The 17,371-nt window shown below is 45.9% G+C and overlaps 1 protein-coding gene across 2 annotated transcripts in view; it reads left to right on the forward strand.

Annotated features, from left to right (window-relative positions):
• The window catches only part of RAB11FIP1 (RAB11 family interacting protein 1), a 31,319-nt gene extending 18,233 nt beyond the window's left edge, over positions 1-13,086 (forward strand). The window contains exons 3-6 of one of the 2 annotated variants that reach the window (XM_008072373.2): positions 731-1,532; positions 3,116-5,005; positions 5,699-5,807; positions 12,480-13,033. In XM_008072373.2, coding sequence (XP_008070564.1) covers positions 731-1,532; positions 3,116-5,005; positions 5,699-5,807; positions 12,480-12,698 — 3,020 coding nt within the window. In that variant the 3' untranslated portion in view covers positions 12,699-13,033. Of the gene's footprint in view, positions 1-730; positions 1,533-3,115; positions 5,006-5,698; positions 5,808-12,479 lie in introns of both variants that reach the window. The other variant, XM_008072375.2, reaches the window with a different exon arrangement.
• The last annotated feature ends 4,285 nt before the right edge of the window (positions 13,087-17,371 follow it).

Raw genomic sequence — 17,371 nt, forward strand, 5'->3', positions numbered from 1 at the left:
ACAATAAATCAAAAATTAGCCGGGCGTGGTAGTGTGCACCTATAGTTCCAGCTACTCGGAAGGCTGAGGCGGAAGAATCGCCAGAGCCCAGCAGGTCGAGGCTGCTGTGGCCGGGAGCGTGCCACTGCCCTCCAGCCTGGGCGACAGAGTGAGAATCCAACTCAAAAAAAAAAAAAAAAAAAAGCCTGGCCTGTTTTTTTTTTTTTTTTAAGAGGTGGGTCTCACTCTGTCACCCACGCTGGAGTACAGTGGCACAATCATAATACACTGCAGCCTTGAACTTCTGGTCTCAAGTGAGCTTCCCGCCCTGGCCTCCCAAGTAGCTGGGACTACAGGAACACACCACCATGCCTGGCTATTAAAAATTTTTTTAAAGATGAGGTCTCGCTATTGTTGCCCAGGCTGGTCTTGAACTCCTGGCCACAAGTGATCCTCTTGCCTCAAACTCTTTAGTAGCTAGGACCACAGGTGTGAGCCACTGCCTGGTAACCTCAGCACTATTGCCAGTTTGGACCAGATAATCCTTTGTTGTGGGTAGCTGTGCTGTGCATTGTGGGATGTGTAGCAGCATTTCTGGCCTCTACCTGCTAGATTCCAGTAGCACCCTGACTCCCCACCAAGCTGTGACAAACAAAAGTGTATTTAGACATTGACAAATGCTCCCTCTCCCCTTTGCAAGCCACTCATTTAACTCCTTATCCCCTTTCTCTTCTTTTTTTTCCTCCCCTAGTCATGTCTCACAGGAGAACTGCAAGTACAGACCTTAAGCAGCTAAGCCAAATCAACTTCACCCTTCCCAAGAAGGAAGGACTCTCCTTTCTTGGTGGCCTTCGGTCTAAAAATGATGTCCTTTCTCGCTCTAACGTCTGTATCAATGGGAATCATGTTTACCTGGAGCAGCCAGAAGCCAAGGGTGAGACCAAGGATAGCAGCCCTTCTTCCTCCCCATCCCCCCAGGGCTTCAGAAAGAAACATCTGTTCTCATCTACGGAAAACCTGGCTGTGCGGTCTTGGAAGGAGGCTGGGGAAGGAGGTGGGATGTCTTCTGACAGGCAGCTGTCGGAGTCTTCCACCAAGGACTCTCCGAAGTCTATGTCCCTGCCTTCCTACCGACCACTGGTCAGTGGGGACATTAGGGAAAACACGGCTCCAGCAAATGTGGAGGCTGCAAAAGAAGCCAAGGAGAACAAGAAGCAGGAGACCAAGAGGTCCTCTCTGCTTTCTCTGGTGACGGGGAAGAAGGATGTGGCTAAGGGCAGTGAAGGTGAAAGCCCTCCTAGCATCTTGGGGAAGGAGAAGGAAGGCACGTTCACAGATGTCAAACCGAGGGAGGATGCATCAGCATCTGCTGGAGACCTAGTAAGAAGATCCGAAAAAGATACTGCAGCTGTTGTCTCCAGGCAGGGTACCTCCCTGAGCCCCTTTGAAGATGTGCAGATCACAGAACTGGAAGCTGACCCAGAGTCCAAGTCTGAACTGAAACGGCCAGTTCCCTCTCCAAGGGCTCCCCAGACCAGAGCTGTCAAACCCCGGTAAGTCTTGGCTCTTTTCATGCAGGACCTGTCTTGCTGTCTGTGGCATTCATAGCAAGGCCGATTAGACCATATCTTGCTTGCTCCATGATGGTACCTGGATATGCCAAGGGTTTGATGGCTGAAATCATTTTTTATTTTTTTGAGTTGGAGTCTCACTCCGTCGCCCAGACTGGAGTGGAGTGGCACGCTCCTGGCCATCACAGCCTTGACCAGCTGGGCTCCGGCAATCCTTCCGCCTCCACCTTCCAAGTAGCTGGAACTACAGGTATGCGCTACCATGCCCAGCTAATTTTTTTTCATTTATTGTAGGGATGAGGTCTCGCCAAGTTGCCCAGACGGGCCTCAAACCCGCAGGCTCAGGCAGTCCACTCACCTCGGCCTCTCAAAGTGCTGGGATTACAGGCTGAACCACTGAACCTGGCCTGAAGTCATTTTTTAAACAAGTCCCTACTGCCAACCTGCACAAATTACAGTGACCTTTCCCAGCCCAAAGCCACAATCCATCAGGTGTGGTCTGTCCATCCCAGTAAGATCATCAGATTCCAGAGTTTGTAGTTGATTCATGTGTTGAAGGTTAAGAATGCTGGGTTTTAAGCCGGGCAGAGTGGCTCACGCCTGGCACTTTGGCACTTTGGGATGTGGCGGCGAGAAGACTGCCTGAGCCCATGGGTTTGAGACCAGCCTGGGCAACATGGTGAGACCTCGTCTCTACAGTAAATAAAAAAATTGTCAGACATGGTGGTACATGCCTGTAGTTCCAGCTACTTGGAAGGCTGAGACAGAAGGATCGCCTGAGCCCAGCAGGTCGAGACTGCGGTGAGCATGCCACTGCACTCCAGCAGCCTGGGTGATAGAGTGAGACTCTGACTCAAAAAAAAAAAAAAAAGGAATGCTGGGTTTGGGTTGTGGATGTATAGAACCTGTGCTTATTACATTCTAATTGCACATTTCTCCTTGAGGCAGATGTCATCTTTCCTTCCTGCACTTTGGCATGGGTTTGCTGGCACGACAGACCCTTTTTGCTCTGCCCCTTGTAGTAAGAGCCTGCATGAGCCTCGGGGGCCTCTGCTTCTCTTTATGACTCACATAGACACTAATACGATTTCTGTGGCCTGGGGTGGGAGAGATTGTTCTACTTACTTTGATCTGATGCCCGCACATACACACATGAAACATGCACACATGTACATACACATACATGCACAAACACATAGACCATTCCTCTGAAACATCTGTGCCTGTTACTTTGTGTCACCTCTTTGACTGCTTTGCACATTGTAGGTGTTTTTTGCCCTGCATTGATCAAATGCTCAGGCTTTGTGTTAATCACTACAAGAAACTGTAGGCAGTTGCTTTGCTTGGATCTTTTCGCTTCTGTTGTAACAGACCTTACTGTGGCAGATCTGCTTGGTGATAAAGTGTCACTTTTGTATGTTAAGTAATGGTGTTCCTTCTTCTCAAGGTACTGCCCCAAGTGTAAAAAAGGTCTCCCCGGTTGAACGGCTTTATTTTTAGATGTTTTTTGTCTCTCACCATGCATCTGCAACTGACCTGCAGATTTTATTTTGTCCTTTTTGCAGACTGGAAGTGTCTCCAGAGGCTCAGCCCACAGCCAGGCTTCCTTCTCCCCCTGACTCCCCACCCCTTTTTCCTGCTGTCTCTTCCAGTTCTGTCCAGGCCCCTGTCCCCTCTGAATTGGGGCACAGTTCCAACACACAGTCCTCTGAGAGTCCTTCTGTCTCCTCCTCTTTCTCGTCTCCCATAGCTGCCCCCATTTCCACATCCACTCCTATTGGGTACTGGCCTCCCACAGACAAGAGCCAGGCTGGGCCTGAAGAACCATCCCTGCTCCTTAAAGCAGAGTTGCACAAGGAGAGTGTAGCATCAGTTCCAAATTCTGCTTTTTCTGCCTCGGGATCACATTTCAAACAGCCACCTATTCCTGTGTGTAAAGGGATGGAAGATTCTCCAACAATGAGGACCAGTGAGATGGGCACAGAGGAGAAAACCAGCAGGGACGAATCAGAGGAGTTGCTCCTGAAGCAACCTGTTTTGGGGCAAAAAGAAGAGGAACTTCTGAGGTGTAACCCCAGAAAACAAGACTGCATGCCATCATCTGATGAGGCTCAAGAAGAAATGTCTCCCCCTTCACTCAGCAGCAGCAGAATTGCAAACCCAGCTAGGAAGCCTCCAACTGGAGGAAACACAGACTTTAAAAAGAGCCAGTCTAGATCTTTTGTGGAGGACAAAGCCAGGGATGATGGAGTGACTTCTGCAGTTAAAGGGGTGCCCCCTCTTCACATGGGAGAATTGGTCCCCTCACTTGACTCCATGATACAGAAACCTGAAGAGATGGACCTGAGTGTCAGTGGGGGCCAGAAGAAAACCAAGAAGCGCGTGTCGTTTTCTGAGCAGCTCTTCACTGAAGGGGACGTGAAGAGCTCTGCTGGGTTGGAAGAAGAGGATGAACATTGTCCCCAGGAACTGCAATATGCAGGGGCTACTGCTGGAAATGTGCCTGATGGAGAGCCTGCTGGGTCTCCCCACACCAAAGATTCAGACAGGGAATTTGTCACCACACCCGGGCCGGTGAATTGCATTGTGCCAGCATCCATGGCGGGTCACCTCCTCCACTCCTCCCAGGAGGACAGTTTCTCAGAAGGCCCCGCAAAGGAAGCAAGTCCCGTGAAAGACACTCTACTCTTTAAGACTGAGGGGGACAATACCCTTCTGGTGCAATATCAGAGCAAAGCCAGTGACCATGAAGGTTTATTGTCTGATCCCTTGAGTGACCTTCAGTCTGTCTCAGATGTTAAGTCTCCAATCATGACTGATCTGAACTTAACCCTCCCTTCCATTCCTGAAGTTGCATCAGATGATGAAAGAGTAGATCATGTTGAAGATGACAGAAAGACAGCAAAGTTGGCAACTCTGGTTGTAGGACCTTCGTCTTCAAGCGTGGCACTCCCCTGTCCTGAGAAGGGAGAGGGGCTGAGTGGCGAGGGAGATGCTTTGGCACCCGTGGAGAGCCTATCTGACTTCAGGTCAGAAGCACCCAAAGCATCTGTGACAGCTCCTTCAGAGCAGCCTGCAGTGCTAGGAATTCACAAACCACATTTTGGCCAGAGCTCAAGCCCGGATAAACAGCTGCCAGGTCCTGGCGAGGAAGAGCAGCTGAAGGGAAATGGGAGTCCCAGTCTGCCTCCTGGCACGTTCCTGGACTCTCCTATGCCCGGCCCCTCCCTTTCTGAGACCTTTCCTGCCACACACTCTGCCCACAGCTCTCCACACTCTGACACTCACCACAGCAGTACAGCAGAGTCTCAAAACAAAGCCACAGCAGAGGGCTCGGCTGGTAAAGTTGAAAACTTTGGCAAGAGGAAGCCGCTCCTTCAGGCCTGGGTCTCACCCTCAGAGACACATCCAGTCTCAGCTCAGCCAAGCGCTGGAACTGGGTCAGCCAAGCACAGGTGAGAGACAAGGGAGGTTGTCTTTGTAAATGTGAGCAATGTCCCCCTTTGCTTTTTACCTGCAGAAGTTATGACTTTTTAACCGCACAGATGTCCCGATGTGACAGCCTGCTGGTAGGGCTGCCCTTTGTGGTGGGAATACTTCAGGACACCTCAGAGGTTGTTTAGGAATTGCTCTGCCCAGCCAAGTTTGGAGCTCTCATAGTGCAGAAATGTAACATGACCAGTGTCTTGAAACCAACTAACATTGAGTGGTAGGATATAGTGGTATTGAAAACTACCTTCAGCACTGCCTGAGATGAAGCTACCATGTTTGTTCTGACCTCTCTTTACTATGGAGGCACAGAAAACTCTGCAGGGAGTTCCACAGTGGAGTCCTAGGCTCTAGCTGCCTCTAAACACAAGAGACCATCTCGAATGTTCTCCTAATGTTCACAACCAGACCAAAGGTCTTGAGAACATCAGGACACCTGGCCACGGATGTGCTGCGTGGGCTTGCATGTGGTTGCCTAGTGCTGACCGATTTCATTTCCACAGGAACCCTGAGACATTAGAGTGCTTGGATGGGTGATGTGAACAGCACGTGACCCACTCTGCCCCTCATCTGGCTTGCTGGCTGCCATCTTTGAGGTGGACAGTTTCATGGTTTTGCCATCCAGAAAGGTCTAAGGATTCTTTCCCCCTTCTCTTTAGACTTCATCCTGTGAAGCCAATGAACACAACAGCCACTAAGATTGCTAACTCCAGCTTGGGAACTGCTACCATCATCAGTGAGAACATGATCAACGAGGCCATGATGAAGGTATGTCTTCTGAGAAGTTGGCCTGTTATGGATGTGCAGAGCATCCATTTCCATAGTCACCATCATGTGCATCTCCTCGCATCTCCAGGAGTCAGTTAATCATGTGTCTGGAGTCTTTAGGTAACTGCGGAAAGCCTTCAGACATTCCATTGTATAATTGCTTTTTGTCCTTATGGTTATTTAGGTTATTGTCAAATTTTTTGTGTGTCTCAGGCAACATGATTGATACTACTGCTGCTTTTTAATGAGAAGAAAACGTCACCCACAATCTGGCTCATTTAGGTTGCATATTTTCTTTTTCCCATGTTTCCTTTCTTTTGGCAAGAATGTGAAGTTCTTGTAATTTTAATCATTGCATAGATGTACTTTTTTGTTACTTTATTTGAAATTATTGCAAGAACAGTACAAAGAGCTCCTGTAAACCCCTCCTCCCTATTTATCAGTTGTTAACATTTGCAGATTTGCTGTGTCATTCCCACCCTCTCTTGTTCCTCTCTCTCCCCTTATCTCTGGTATACATATGCAGGTATGAGGGGGTGGACCCAAGAAAAACCTGGGATTATCTTTGTGGGGGGGCTTGTAGTATAGGCTTCCCCTACTAGGTAAGTGTTCTAGGAACCCATCAGCATCAGAGTACCAGATAGTGTTGTGAGAGGCTGTGTTCAGCTTCAGTGAATTTTTTTGTGGCAAACAGGTGACTGGTTCTTCCACCATGAAAACACACCTGCCTATGCTGCGCTGAGCATTCAGTAGTTTTTGACCGAAAACATCATGACCCCTGTGCCCCACCCTTACTACTCACCTGATCTCACCGCCAGCAATCGTTTTTGTTTCTCTGGATTAAAAAAAGGGAAATATTTTGCTGATATAGAAGAGGTGAAACAAAAAATGGCAGAAGCACTAAAAAGCATCAAAATTGATGAGTTCAGAAACTTTTGAAGAGGAAAAAGTGTCTTGATAGATGTATTGCATCAAATGGAGAGTACTTTGAAGGTGATTGAAGTTTAAACATGTAAGAATAAATACACAACTTTTTATAAATAAATTTGGTTTTGGGGGTTCCCCCTTGTACATGTGTAATTACTGAATCATTGCAAAGTAAGTTGTATACCTCATCAATACTTAAGTGTGCAATTCCCAAGAATAGGGATAGTCATCAAAATCAGGAACTTTAATATTGATGTAATACTGTTTTCTCAGCTTTAGGCCATATTTCAATTTCCCCAAGTGTCCCAATAGTGTCCTTTTTTAGTATTTTTTTCCCCCTTGGTCCAGTAACTAGTCTGGGATCACTCACTGCATTTATGTCTATAGTCTCCTTTATTCTGGAATAGTTCCTTGGTATTTTCTTTTTCAAGATGTTGACTTTTTTAAGAGTTTAGATCAGTTGTTCTGTAGAATTTTCCTCAGTTTGGGTTTGTCAAATGTTTCCTCATGATTTGGTTGAGGTCATGCACTCTCGGCAGGAATCAACTATACTAATATATAATGTGTCCTCAGTGCACTGTATCGAGAGGCACATGATATCAGTTTGTCCCGCCAGTGGGAGTGTTAACTCTGATGAGGTTGATTTAGGTGGTGTCTGCCAGGTTCTCTACTATGAAGGTGCTATTTTTTCCCTTTACAATTCATTTTAAAAATTGTGGGGAATTAATTTCAGACTATGTTAACATCCTGTTCTTCATCACTTTTATGCACAGGCTTTGCTATCCATTGTTGAATATGATGGCTGCAAAATGATTTCTCCAACTCCGCCACATGCATGGAAACACTCTCAAAATCTCATTTCAGTATATTAAAAGCATTTTTACATGATGCTACTTAATTCTTTGAAATGGTTATATCAGTTTTTACTTAACCTTTCCTCTATTTTTGAATATTAAAATTGTTTTCTGTTTTTCCTTTTTTTTTTGAGTTGGAGTCTCACTCTGTCGCCCAGACTGGAGTGCAGTGGCCGCTCCCGGCCACCGCAGCCTTGACCTGCTGGGCTCCGGCGATCCTGCCGCCTCAGCCTTCCGAGTAGCCGGAATTACAGGCATGTGCTACCATGCCCGGCTGATATTTTGATTTATTGTAGAGATGAGGTCTCGCCAAGTTGCCCAGGCGGGTCTCGAACCCGAGGGCTTAGGCAATCCACTCACCTCAGCCTCCCAAAAGCGCGGGATTACAGGCTGAGCCACCGAGCCAGACTATTTTCTGTTTTTCAATATGAATGAACAATTATTTCATTAAGCTAAATTTCCAGTAAGAATATTGCTGGATTAGAGGGTTTCTTCTTGTTAAAAAGCATGGGCTAACATTAAAAAAAAAACAACTCCCCTCAAAAACAAAATCAGCTTCCCAGATGATCTTTGTCTGGGAGTGTCTTCATCCTGCCTTTCTGGTTCTATTATCAGAAGAATTGGAATACTGCCTTGCTATAGATCTCTGGTCTTCAACTCATTATCATGTGGACTTAAAGATAATGACTTACTGGGGGACTGGTGACAGTAGTGGGCAAGTATATGGAGAGGAACTTCCCAACTGACTCCTGGGAATTGCAGTCTGTAGAATTACACTTTATTTTAGTTCAGAGTGGTTTCATTCGGTCATAGATTTTGCAGTCCCATGGACTCTAGGATAGCAAAATTTTGGGGGGGAGGAGGAGGGAGATGGGGTATCACTATGTTGCCCAGGCTGGAGTCTGGTGGCACAATCATGGTGCACTATGGCATCGAACTCCTGGGTTCAAGTGATCCTCCTACCTCAGCCTCTCACCATGACAGGCTGAAAGCATTTTGTTTTTTTTAATTGCCAGGTGGTTGTTATTCCCTCTGGCTTCATTTAAACTTTACTGCTAGGAGCTGGGATAAAGGTTCACTGGAAGCTGGAGATCCGAGTTTTGGGTAAAAGAGGGCTAGTAATCATAACTAATTTTTGCTGGGAAAAGTTAGCATTTTCTAGGCATTGTGTGCTCTCTGCTTATATAGAACGTGCTGACAGGGCAGGTGGCAAGCATGGGGTATCAAATTTACCAGCCACAGCCAGGACCTACTATGTCAGCCCTGGCCTTAACATGTACTATACGTCCACCAGCTTGCCTGGCTTCTGTGTGGTTGTCGCAGGTAGAAGAGGCAGCACTTGTCTTCCTGAAGTTAACGATATGTACCAGGAAATGGGGCAAAAGAACACCATGAAGGGGACAGTAATGAAAACTAGAATCATTTAGCAGCCTCCTGTCCCCTCTTCCTTTTACTGTGGAATGCAGGGTGGCTCCACAGAGAAGCAAATGCTTGTTTTCAGGAAGTTAGCAAGACCCTTGGCTCCCATTTTATTTCTTCTCCAGAACTCATTTAATCAGGGGCTTATCTCCTGACCCGACTGAGAGAATGATTTGCCCCAAAACAAAGGAACTGCTACCTATTTTGCTCCCTGTGCCTCCCTGCAACCAAGCTCTTGGTCCTGAACCGACTGTACCTAGTAAATAGGCTGAGTAAATATGGGAAGTTTCCTGGAGTCTCTGCTGTTGGCCTGCCACATAATAGATGCTTTGTACTAGGACATAACACAGTATTTATGAAAATAACTACTCTTTGGAATGTTGCAAAATAAGAGATTAGGGGAAAAAAATTGCATAGCCAAAGTTATAAAAAGCTAGCTAGATCTTTTCTTCAGTGACTTATTTTTTTCTTGGTTGTTGTTTTAGGGTCTCCATCCTTTATAGATGATTTATAACTAGGAGTGTATTATTTACCCAGGTGGCTTCAACACTTTTGTTTTAAAATAGTAAAGCCAGCTAGATCCAAAATCATTAGTCATATGGAAAAAGCTGGACACACTTGAATGCACGTCGTTTTATCACAACTGTGTAAAAAAAAGAGTCCAGTGTAAAAATTCCGGTAGGAAACATGTGACAGCAAGTGCCATACCTTCCCGCATGAGTGGGGATTTTTTCTGCACCGCTTCTTCTCCATGACCATTACACATTTTTTTATAATGCTGTGTTGTGTTATATTTTTTAAATCATCACATACTAGGCTCTTTTAATTATTTCAAAGCCCTTTATATCTTTTCCTCCCCTTTGAAGTCCAAGCTCCAAATTAAGTAGCTGTTTGACAGTTTGAATGAACTACTATAAGTGTGTGCATGTTTTCAGTTCTACGCATTTATCTTAAGGAAACAGAGATATGGCCAAAGATAATTGTGAAAATTGAAAACATATATCCAGCAATAGAGGGATGGTTAAAATATAAAGGGATTTTAAGCATTTATTAGAAAAGCAATTTTTGCTAAAATGTGATAATGGGAAAATGCTCACAAAAAACTGCAAAACTACTATATTCTGTATAATGCCACTGTTGTAAAACATGTCATAACGAAATCCAGGAGAAATAAAGAGACCCAAATGTTGGATGTTGGAATTACAGGCAATGATTTTTGTCCTTATGTATTTGTATTATGAGCAAATATTCCTCTTTTTTTTTTTGAGTTGGAGTCTCACTCTGTCGCCCAGACTGGAGTGCCGTGGCCACCACTCCTGGCCACCGCAGCCTCGACCTGCTGGGCTCCGGCAATCCTTCCGCCTCAGTCTTCCACATAGCTGGAACCACAGGTGTGCGCTTCCACCCCCGGCTGATTTTTTTATTTATTGTAGAGATGAGGTCTTGCTGCCCAGGTGGGGCTTGAACCCGCAGGCTCAGGCAATCCACTCACCTCAGTCTCCCAAAGGCGTGGGATTACAGGCTGAGCCACCGAGCCCGGCTTAAATAGTCCTCTTATAACTTAAACCATTTTGGGGGGCAAATGAATTTTATTGTCAAGGTCTAGTTCAGATGCCACTTCATCTTTAAAGCTTGTGCCAATCCCTTGGGTAGCAGTGGTTTATTGTGTGTCCAAGTTCCTTGGGCACACTCTGCCTCTGTGAACTCTAACCCCTGAGACTCTTCTCATAATCATTGATCCTCCGTGTCTGACACTGTGCAGACCCAGCACTGCCACGCTGTGAACCTCAGCCCCTCCCTCCAGGTGTCAGCTTCTTCAATTTTCTATCTCCCAGACTCCCTTGCAGCGTATCTTACGTATAAGGCCTTTCTGAACAAATAAGACCCTTCTATGACAGAGGTATAATCTAAGATCCTTTGAAGATAAATTCCTGGCCATTATTTGTAAGGATAACTTTTTTCTTCATATGAAATGTAATAAGTACATTCACGTTGTTGTGCAGTCAGTCTCCAGGACTCTTTTTCAGACATACAACTCTTTGGTTAAATATTGTTTTGGAAGTCACAAATAGAGTGACTGAGGTTCAGAGCAGGTACCCTGTGAATGAATGTCTTCAACAAATTTTGTTTTTTTAAAGGATTAAGGGAGATGCAGTTTTTGGAAAAGTAGTCTGGCAGCTCACCTATTTAGGTGCATCCTAGGTTGGGTTAAAACCCACTGTCTATGGAAACATCAGTGTATGTTTCTAAGTTAGCACTGCAATCACCATGCATTCCTTCCCAGCCAGGATGAGAGGGCTGGGATTCCTCCTCCGAATTCTGGCTTGTATCCAGGCAGTTTGCACCACTGGACTGAACTGGGGCTTCTGTGGTACTGTCAAAAAGCAAGTGTTGATTCTTGGAGAAGGTAGTCTCTTAGCCTTCCTGGTAGACAGTAAAGCTGTTAAACCCTCAGGGCAATAAAACTATTCTTTTTCTCAGAGTTCTGCAAGCAAAATTGTCTTGGTCTTATTTCTTTGAACTTGTAAATCTCCTGAGCCACAGATTTCAGGCAAAGGCTCTTTTTTTCCTTACTGGAGGCTTGTATGACATGCTGCTTTTCATTTAATCTTATCTCTTGAGTTTCCTCATGGTTCAGGCCTCTTCAGCTTGTGGTTGGACTCCAGTTGTTCCAGATCATAAAAGCTGATAAAGCTCAGCGACTCTGCAGGGCACCTGCTCTCATCGTGGGCAGGAACACTCAGCTCTGGGACAAGCTGCTATGTACCCACAGGGTGTGCTCAGATGGCTGTGGGTGAGGACTGGGGCGGGGTGGCACTTGGCTCTGACTCTGCATATTTTGCTAGTATGAAATGACTTAAAGTGGTATCTCTGAGTGGCCACTGCATCCACCTAGTCACCAAATCCTTCTGAGTGGAGGTGGAACTTGGGCAGGAGCAGAGGGTCTGGGCTGAATGGCAGCCTGTCACGTGGGAAGAGGAGCCCTTGCTCCTGCACCTTCTCTCAGGGTGTTCCTCATGGGCCCCCCGACTGGGGGCTCATCTTCAGCTCCACACTCTCCATGGTTTTGTGAACTGCTTGTGTTCCCAGAGGAGGGAGCCCTCATTTGTAGGGCTGAGTCCCCCCATGATGACATTTTCTTAAAACCCCAAACCCAGAGTTAAGTCCAGAGATCCAATTTTTTTTTTTTTGAGTTGGAGTCTCACTCTGGAGTACAGTGGGTTTTTACATTTTTAAAAGGTCATAAAACAGAAAACAAGCCAAAGAACAAGTAGCAAAAGCCATGTATGTCCTGCAGATTCTAAAATATGTGTTATCTGGCCCTTTACAGAAAACTCCATCAGTCAGAAACCTGTTTTCACCCTCAATTGAACACCGGTTCCCAAGAGCCCCAGATCACTGACATTTTCCTCTTTTCTTAGAACTCTATACTGATTTGATAACTTTTCCCCTCTTTCTCCACTGTCCAAAGAAATACACCCCCTCGGACCCTGCTTTTGCCTATGCACAACTGACCCACGATGAGCTAATCCAGCTGGTTCTGAAGCAGAAGGAAACCATAAGCAAGAAGGAGTTCCAGGTACGTGAGCTGGAAGACTACATCGACAACCTGCTTGTCAGGGTCATGGAGGAAACCCCCAACATTCTTCGCATCCCAGCTCAGGCTGGCAAGAAAGCAGGAAAGATGTAAACAGCCAGAATGAAACACTGAGATGTGTGGTGAGCTTGTTTCTACCTGCACCTGGGGTCAGGTACTCGCTATGCCCGAAAACCAACCAGCAGGCTCTAAATCACCACCTCCCTCGCCTGTTATCTGGCAAGAGTCAGTTCTACCAGTTGAAGCCAGTCTAATTATTACAATGAATCTTTTACTGTATGTCCTCTTTATTTTTAAATGCCACTGTGCCTTTAACTATGTTGTAAATATTTTATGCCCACCAGAGACGTGGTTATAAGATCTGATCCTGAGCCTGAGCTTCAGATGGCATGTGAGGTATTAATGTATTTTAACAAGGGAGTTTTCTTTCTTTCGCATTGAGATTTCTTTTCAATACGCATCCTCCAGCCATTAAAACTTAGGATGGAATGAGAAAAGGACCATGCAGCTGGTGCTGTGTTACCTACATGGACTTTCTTGGCTTTTGAGTAGTTGCAGGTGTGGCTTTTGGCTGCCGATGGTAAATTTTGATACAGTGTAAACCTACCTGGGTTCTCAGTCTTTTTTTTTTTTTGATGGGAGCAGAGGTGTTTAGAGAAAACCTCAGTGTGCCTTTCAGACTTTGAACAAGCTGCCTTTTCTAAACATCAACTCCCAGTACTCTTTAGCCTTAAAATATGCTGTTTAGATCCAGGGCCCTTCTACTGGTGATATGAAAAGCAAGATGGAGGAATTCAGAGAATCACTTCTTACTCTATTAGGAGAAGCTGATCAAAGCCCTTCCTCTGGTGACAGCAGGGCTTCTGCTGGCTAGACTGGCCTTTTCAGCACTTTGACCGGGGACTGGGTGATTCAGGCCCTCACTAAAACTGTCTGTCAGACATGGGTGATGTCAGTAGGACTCCTTTGGCCACTTCCTTTGGTTGGCTCTTTGGTTTCCTTACCAGCACTGCCCAGGAGAGGGACAGGGTCCACCAACTCCTCTAGGTGAAGAAGCCCCTTCACTGTGCATGCACAGGAAGCCACGGACTTGGACCCTGAAGGGCTTGAACTGCGTGCGTCCTTGTCTGTTCTTTGAATACTTCTTTTCCCTGCCCGAAAGGAAACCCAAGTTACTTCTGGGATACTGGAGAAATTGTAGTGAGGGGCTTAGTTAATAAAATTTAATTTTAGTTAATAAAAGCCAGTAGAACACAGAAAAGCCTCAGCCTTTAAACTGTTGCTGCTTTTTCTTTTTCCTTAATGAATCTCGACTCACAGACATTTTACCTTCTTATTATAAAATTGTGAAGAGCAAGAAGATGACGCCTATTTTTGGATTACTATATTTTAAAAACTAGATTAATAGACTTTTTAAAGAAAAACCTAGGGCACTTGCCCCCTTCTTAACTAAAAGTACCAGTTCGTATGCTTTGGGTAATTTTATTGCTACTTACCTAATACTGTAGGTAGAATGTTTCCGTGTTGCTTATTTTTTTTCCTGGTTGTGATAGAACCTCATCAGATCTGACATCTCTCCTGGGGGAAGAATATCACATGATATTGACATGGTAGCAGTTATTAAATGGAAAATCTCATCTATGTGTGTTATTATATTGGGGTTAAGAGGTAAGATTATTGGCAGCGAAATCCCTTTTCAGGAATCTGCTGCAGCATTGGTTACATTCGAGCACTTTAATCTGAAGGATGATACTGTAACTTGATTTATCAAATTAGCTTTTAATTATTTACAACTATTTTACTTAATTCTCTCCTACAGTACTGGGACCACTGTAAACTTTTCAAATGACTTGTATTTTTGTAGTGCTATGAAAATTATTTACTTATAAAGAAAAATGTATATTCACTTGAACTCTGAAAATGTACATGTATATATTTGTTCTGCAGTATGTTTTTTACTTGACATAAATGTATTTTTACTGTGATAACCCGAGTGTGCTGGGGGCAGGTGTGCTCTGGCTTCTCTTCCTTTGGAGAGCAGGTCTGGAGACCGGTTGGGGTGGTGGTTTTGGAGCTATCTGCTGCTAGGACCTGGGGTTTGTAACTCAGTCAGTGTGAGAGGGATGTCTGGGAGGAGGAGTGAATTCCTGTGCTCTGAAATGCCACTTGGGAAGGCTAGAGAATGAAGAACTATTGACTTCAAGGGTGTCTGGCTTCTGCCACTGCTGGGTAAAAATGGTGTTTATAGCATTCCCGCACCTTACAAAGTAGATAACCTGGAGGTCGTTCAGTTAATAACTCTCCTGGAGGACTCAGCTTTGAGGGTGGGGTGTTAACCAGGAGAAGCTTTAACTTGCTTTGAGCCATAGCAGAGGTTGGCCAGTTGAGCACCGGAGATCAAATGGAGGAAGTCCCGGGCTGCAGCAGCTGTATGAGGAGAGCTAGGACTGGCCTCCTGCTGTGCTGATGCTACCTGCCTGGTGGCCCTAGGAGTGGACTGTGCTCTGGGGAAGCCAGAGCAGCTCCCTTCTGGGCCTTGCCTGGTGCCTCCAAAAAGAGCAGTCAGTGCTTGAGGGCAGCAGCAGGTTAAATACCGGTGAATAGCAGCTGGAGGTCAGCTGCTGAGAAGGCATCAGTCCCTTGCACAATTTTCTCATATCATCTCATGTCCTGGACTTTGGCAGATGTCCTGCCTTCCCCTTTTATACCAGCCTGTTAACCCCATCAAGGCAGGAGGAAGAGGAGAAAGCAAGCCTGCCTTTTGCTGTACTGAGCAGCTTTGGGCCCTGAGTGCCAGGGGTGTGTACCCAGGCCTGTATGAATGAGACACAGGCATGTGCTTTCTAGCTTTGCTAACCGGGGAGCTCAGAGGGGCAGAGTGAGGACTTTCCACGATACTCGGTCACAGGTTAAATGATGTACTGGTCCTCCCTCCCTGGGTGCCTTTTCCCAGTCAACCTTTTTTTCTTTTTTTTAGAACTACTAATGAATGATTCCTTAAGGCTGAAAACATAACTGCCTTAGGTAGAGAACTTAACTCCTAGAGTCCACACCAGCCTCAACTCTGGTTTCTCCGGAGAGCCTATGTGAGCCACTAAACTGACTCCCCCTCCCTCCACTTGAAGGATCGCCCAGCATTTTGGGATTATGGAATTGTTATTTTCTGCTTTGTTACTTTGGGAATTTTGAATTTCTTTGGTTTTGTTTTTAAGAAGTAACCTAAAATTTCCTACAACACTAAATAAAATGCTACTACCGTTCAAGGATTTGTGTCTGTAGTTTGGTAGGGGTGCAATAAAATTATCTTCTGTCTTCCTGGAAAACCTCTCTTGGGCAGGGGGTGGGGAATGGTGACGGGTGTCTCTCATGCCAGAGGGTCTCTCACTTGAATGCCTGCTGCTGCCATCTTGCCTGGATCCCAGGAGTCCCAAAGCCCCTTTTCCCACAAAAGTGTGACCTTATATGACATACTTTTCATGTTGGCCTGAGGGGCCATGGCATTCCCCGAGAAGCCTCATTGGGATGTGCTTACCACCTTTTCCTTTGCAGCAGGTGCCTCTGGCTGAGCATATGAACAAGGGTCCTTCCTTGATCCCCTCACCTTGCCCAGCACACACACAGGTTCCCACAGAGGGAAGTCTTCACTTTGGGGTCATGAGTTGAATTCATGCCAGATTCAGAACTGCCCCATCTGGGAACCGGCTCCCTGGTTCAGGCAACTTAGTTGATCTGTTTCTGAACAGACAGCATTAGGGCTGCACAGGAGTCTCCTCTGGAGCTCAGCTCTCCAGAAGCCGAAGCCTTTCCCAAGGAGGTGAGAGGCCCGTCAGCCTCACGGGCGGGGTCCATATTCCATGCTCCAGGGCCCCAGATCTCTTGGAATGGAGGAGATGCTTCTGCTCTCAGAGATAAAAGTCATGCTGTAGAGACAGAGGCAGACGGTGCTTGTGAGCCTCCTGGGTTGGGGTCGGGAAAGCGTCCCAGAAGACCTTCCTGGCTTAGGGGGAGGAGCCTCATCACCCCAAGTGGACATCAATGGTGGGACTCGCTGTGTGATGAGACATGAACACAGCTTCTCTTAATAAAGCAGCCCTCTAGGTTTGAGTTGCTTTAAAAAGCTTTCTGAAAAGAGGGTCTCCAAAAAAGTAAAGTTTCTTTTTTTTATATAAATGAAGTAAAGTTTAATTACATAAATGACTCCAACTTTTCTCCCTTGGGTTTGTCTTAATTTTGTTTTTATTTTTATTTTTTATTTATTTATTTTTTGAGTTGGAGTCTCACTCTGTCACCCAGACTGGAGTGTAGTGGCCACTCCTGGCCACTGCAGCCTCGACCTGCTGGGCTCCGGTGATCCTTCCGTCTCAGCCTTCCAAGTAGCTGGAATACAGATGCACGCCACCACGCCCAGCTAGTTTTTGTGATTTATTGTAGAGACAAAGTCTCACCAACTTGCCCAGGCTGGTCTCCAACCGCCGGGCTCAGGCAATCCTCTCACCTTGGCCTCCCAAAGTGCCAGGATTACAGGCTGAGCCACCATGCCCGACCTTATTTCTTATAACTTTGGAGTTCTCTCAATTTGGTTCCTGCTATAGCCATCAAACCTAGCTCTTAAGGGCAGGCTGTTGTATTTTTCAAACTCTGGCCCAAGGGGGGACACACCCCTCTCTTTTCTGTTGCATTCCTTCAGTCTGGCTGCTAATAATGGAAAGTTTTTTTTTTTTTTTGAGTTGGAGTCTCACTCTCACCCAGACTGGAGTGCAGTGGCC

Source organism: Carlito syrichta, unplaced genomic scaffold, assembly GCF_000164805.1.
Source record: "Carlito syrichta isolate Samal-C Ts95f unplaced genomic scaffold, Tarsius_syrichta-2.0.1 Scaffold315142, whole genome shotgun sequence".
NCBI lineage: Eukaryota > Metazoa > Chordata > Mammalia > Primates > Tarsiidae > Carlito > Carlito syrichta.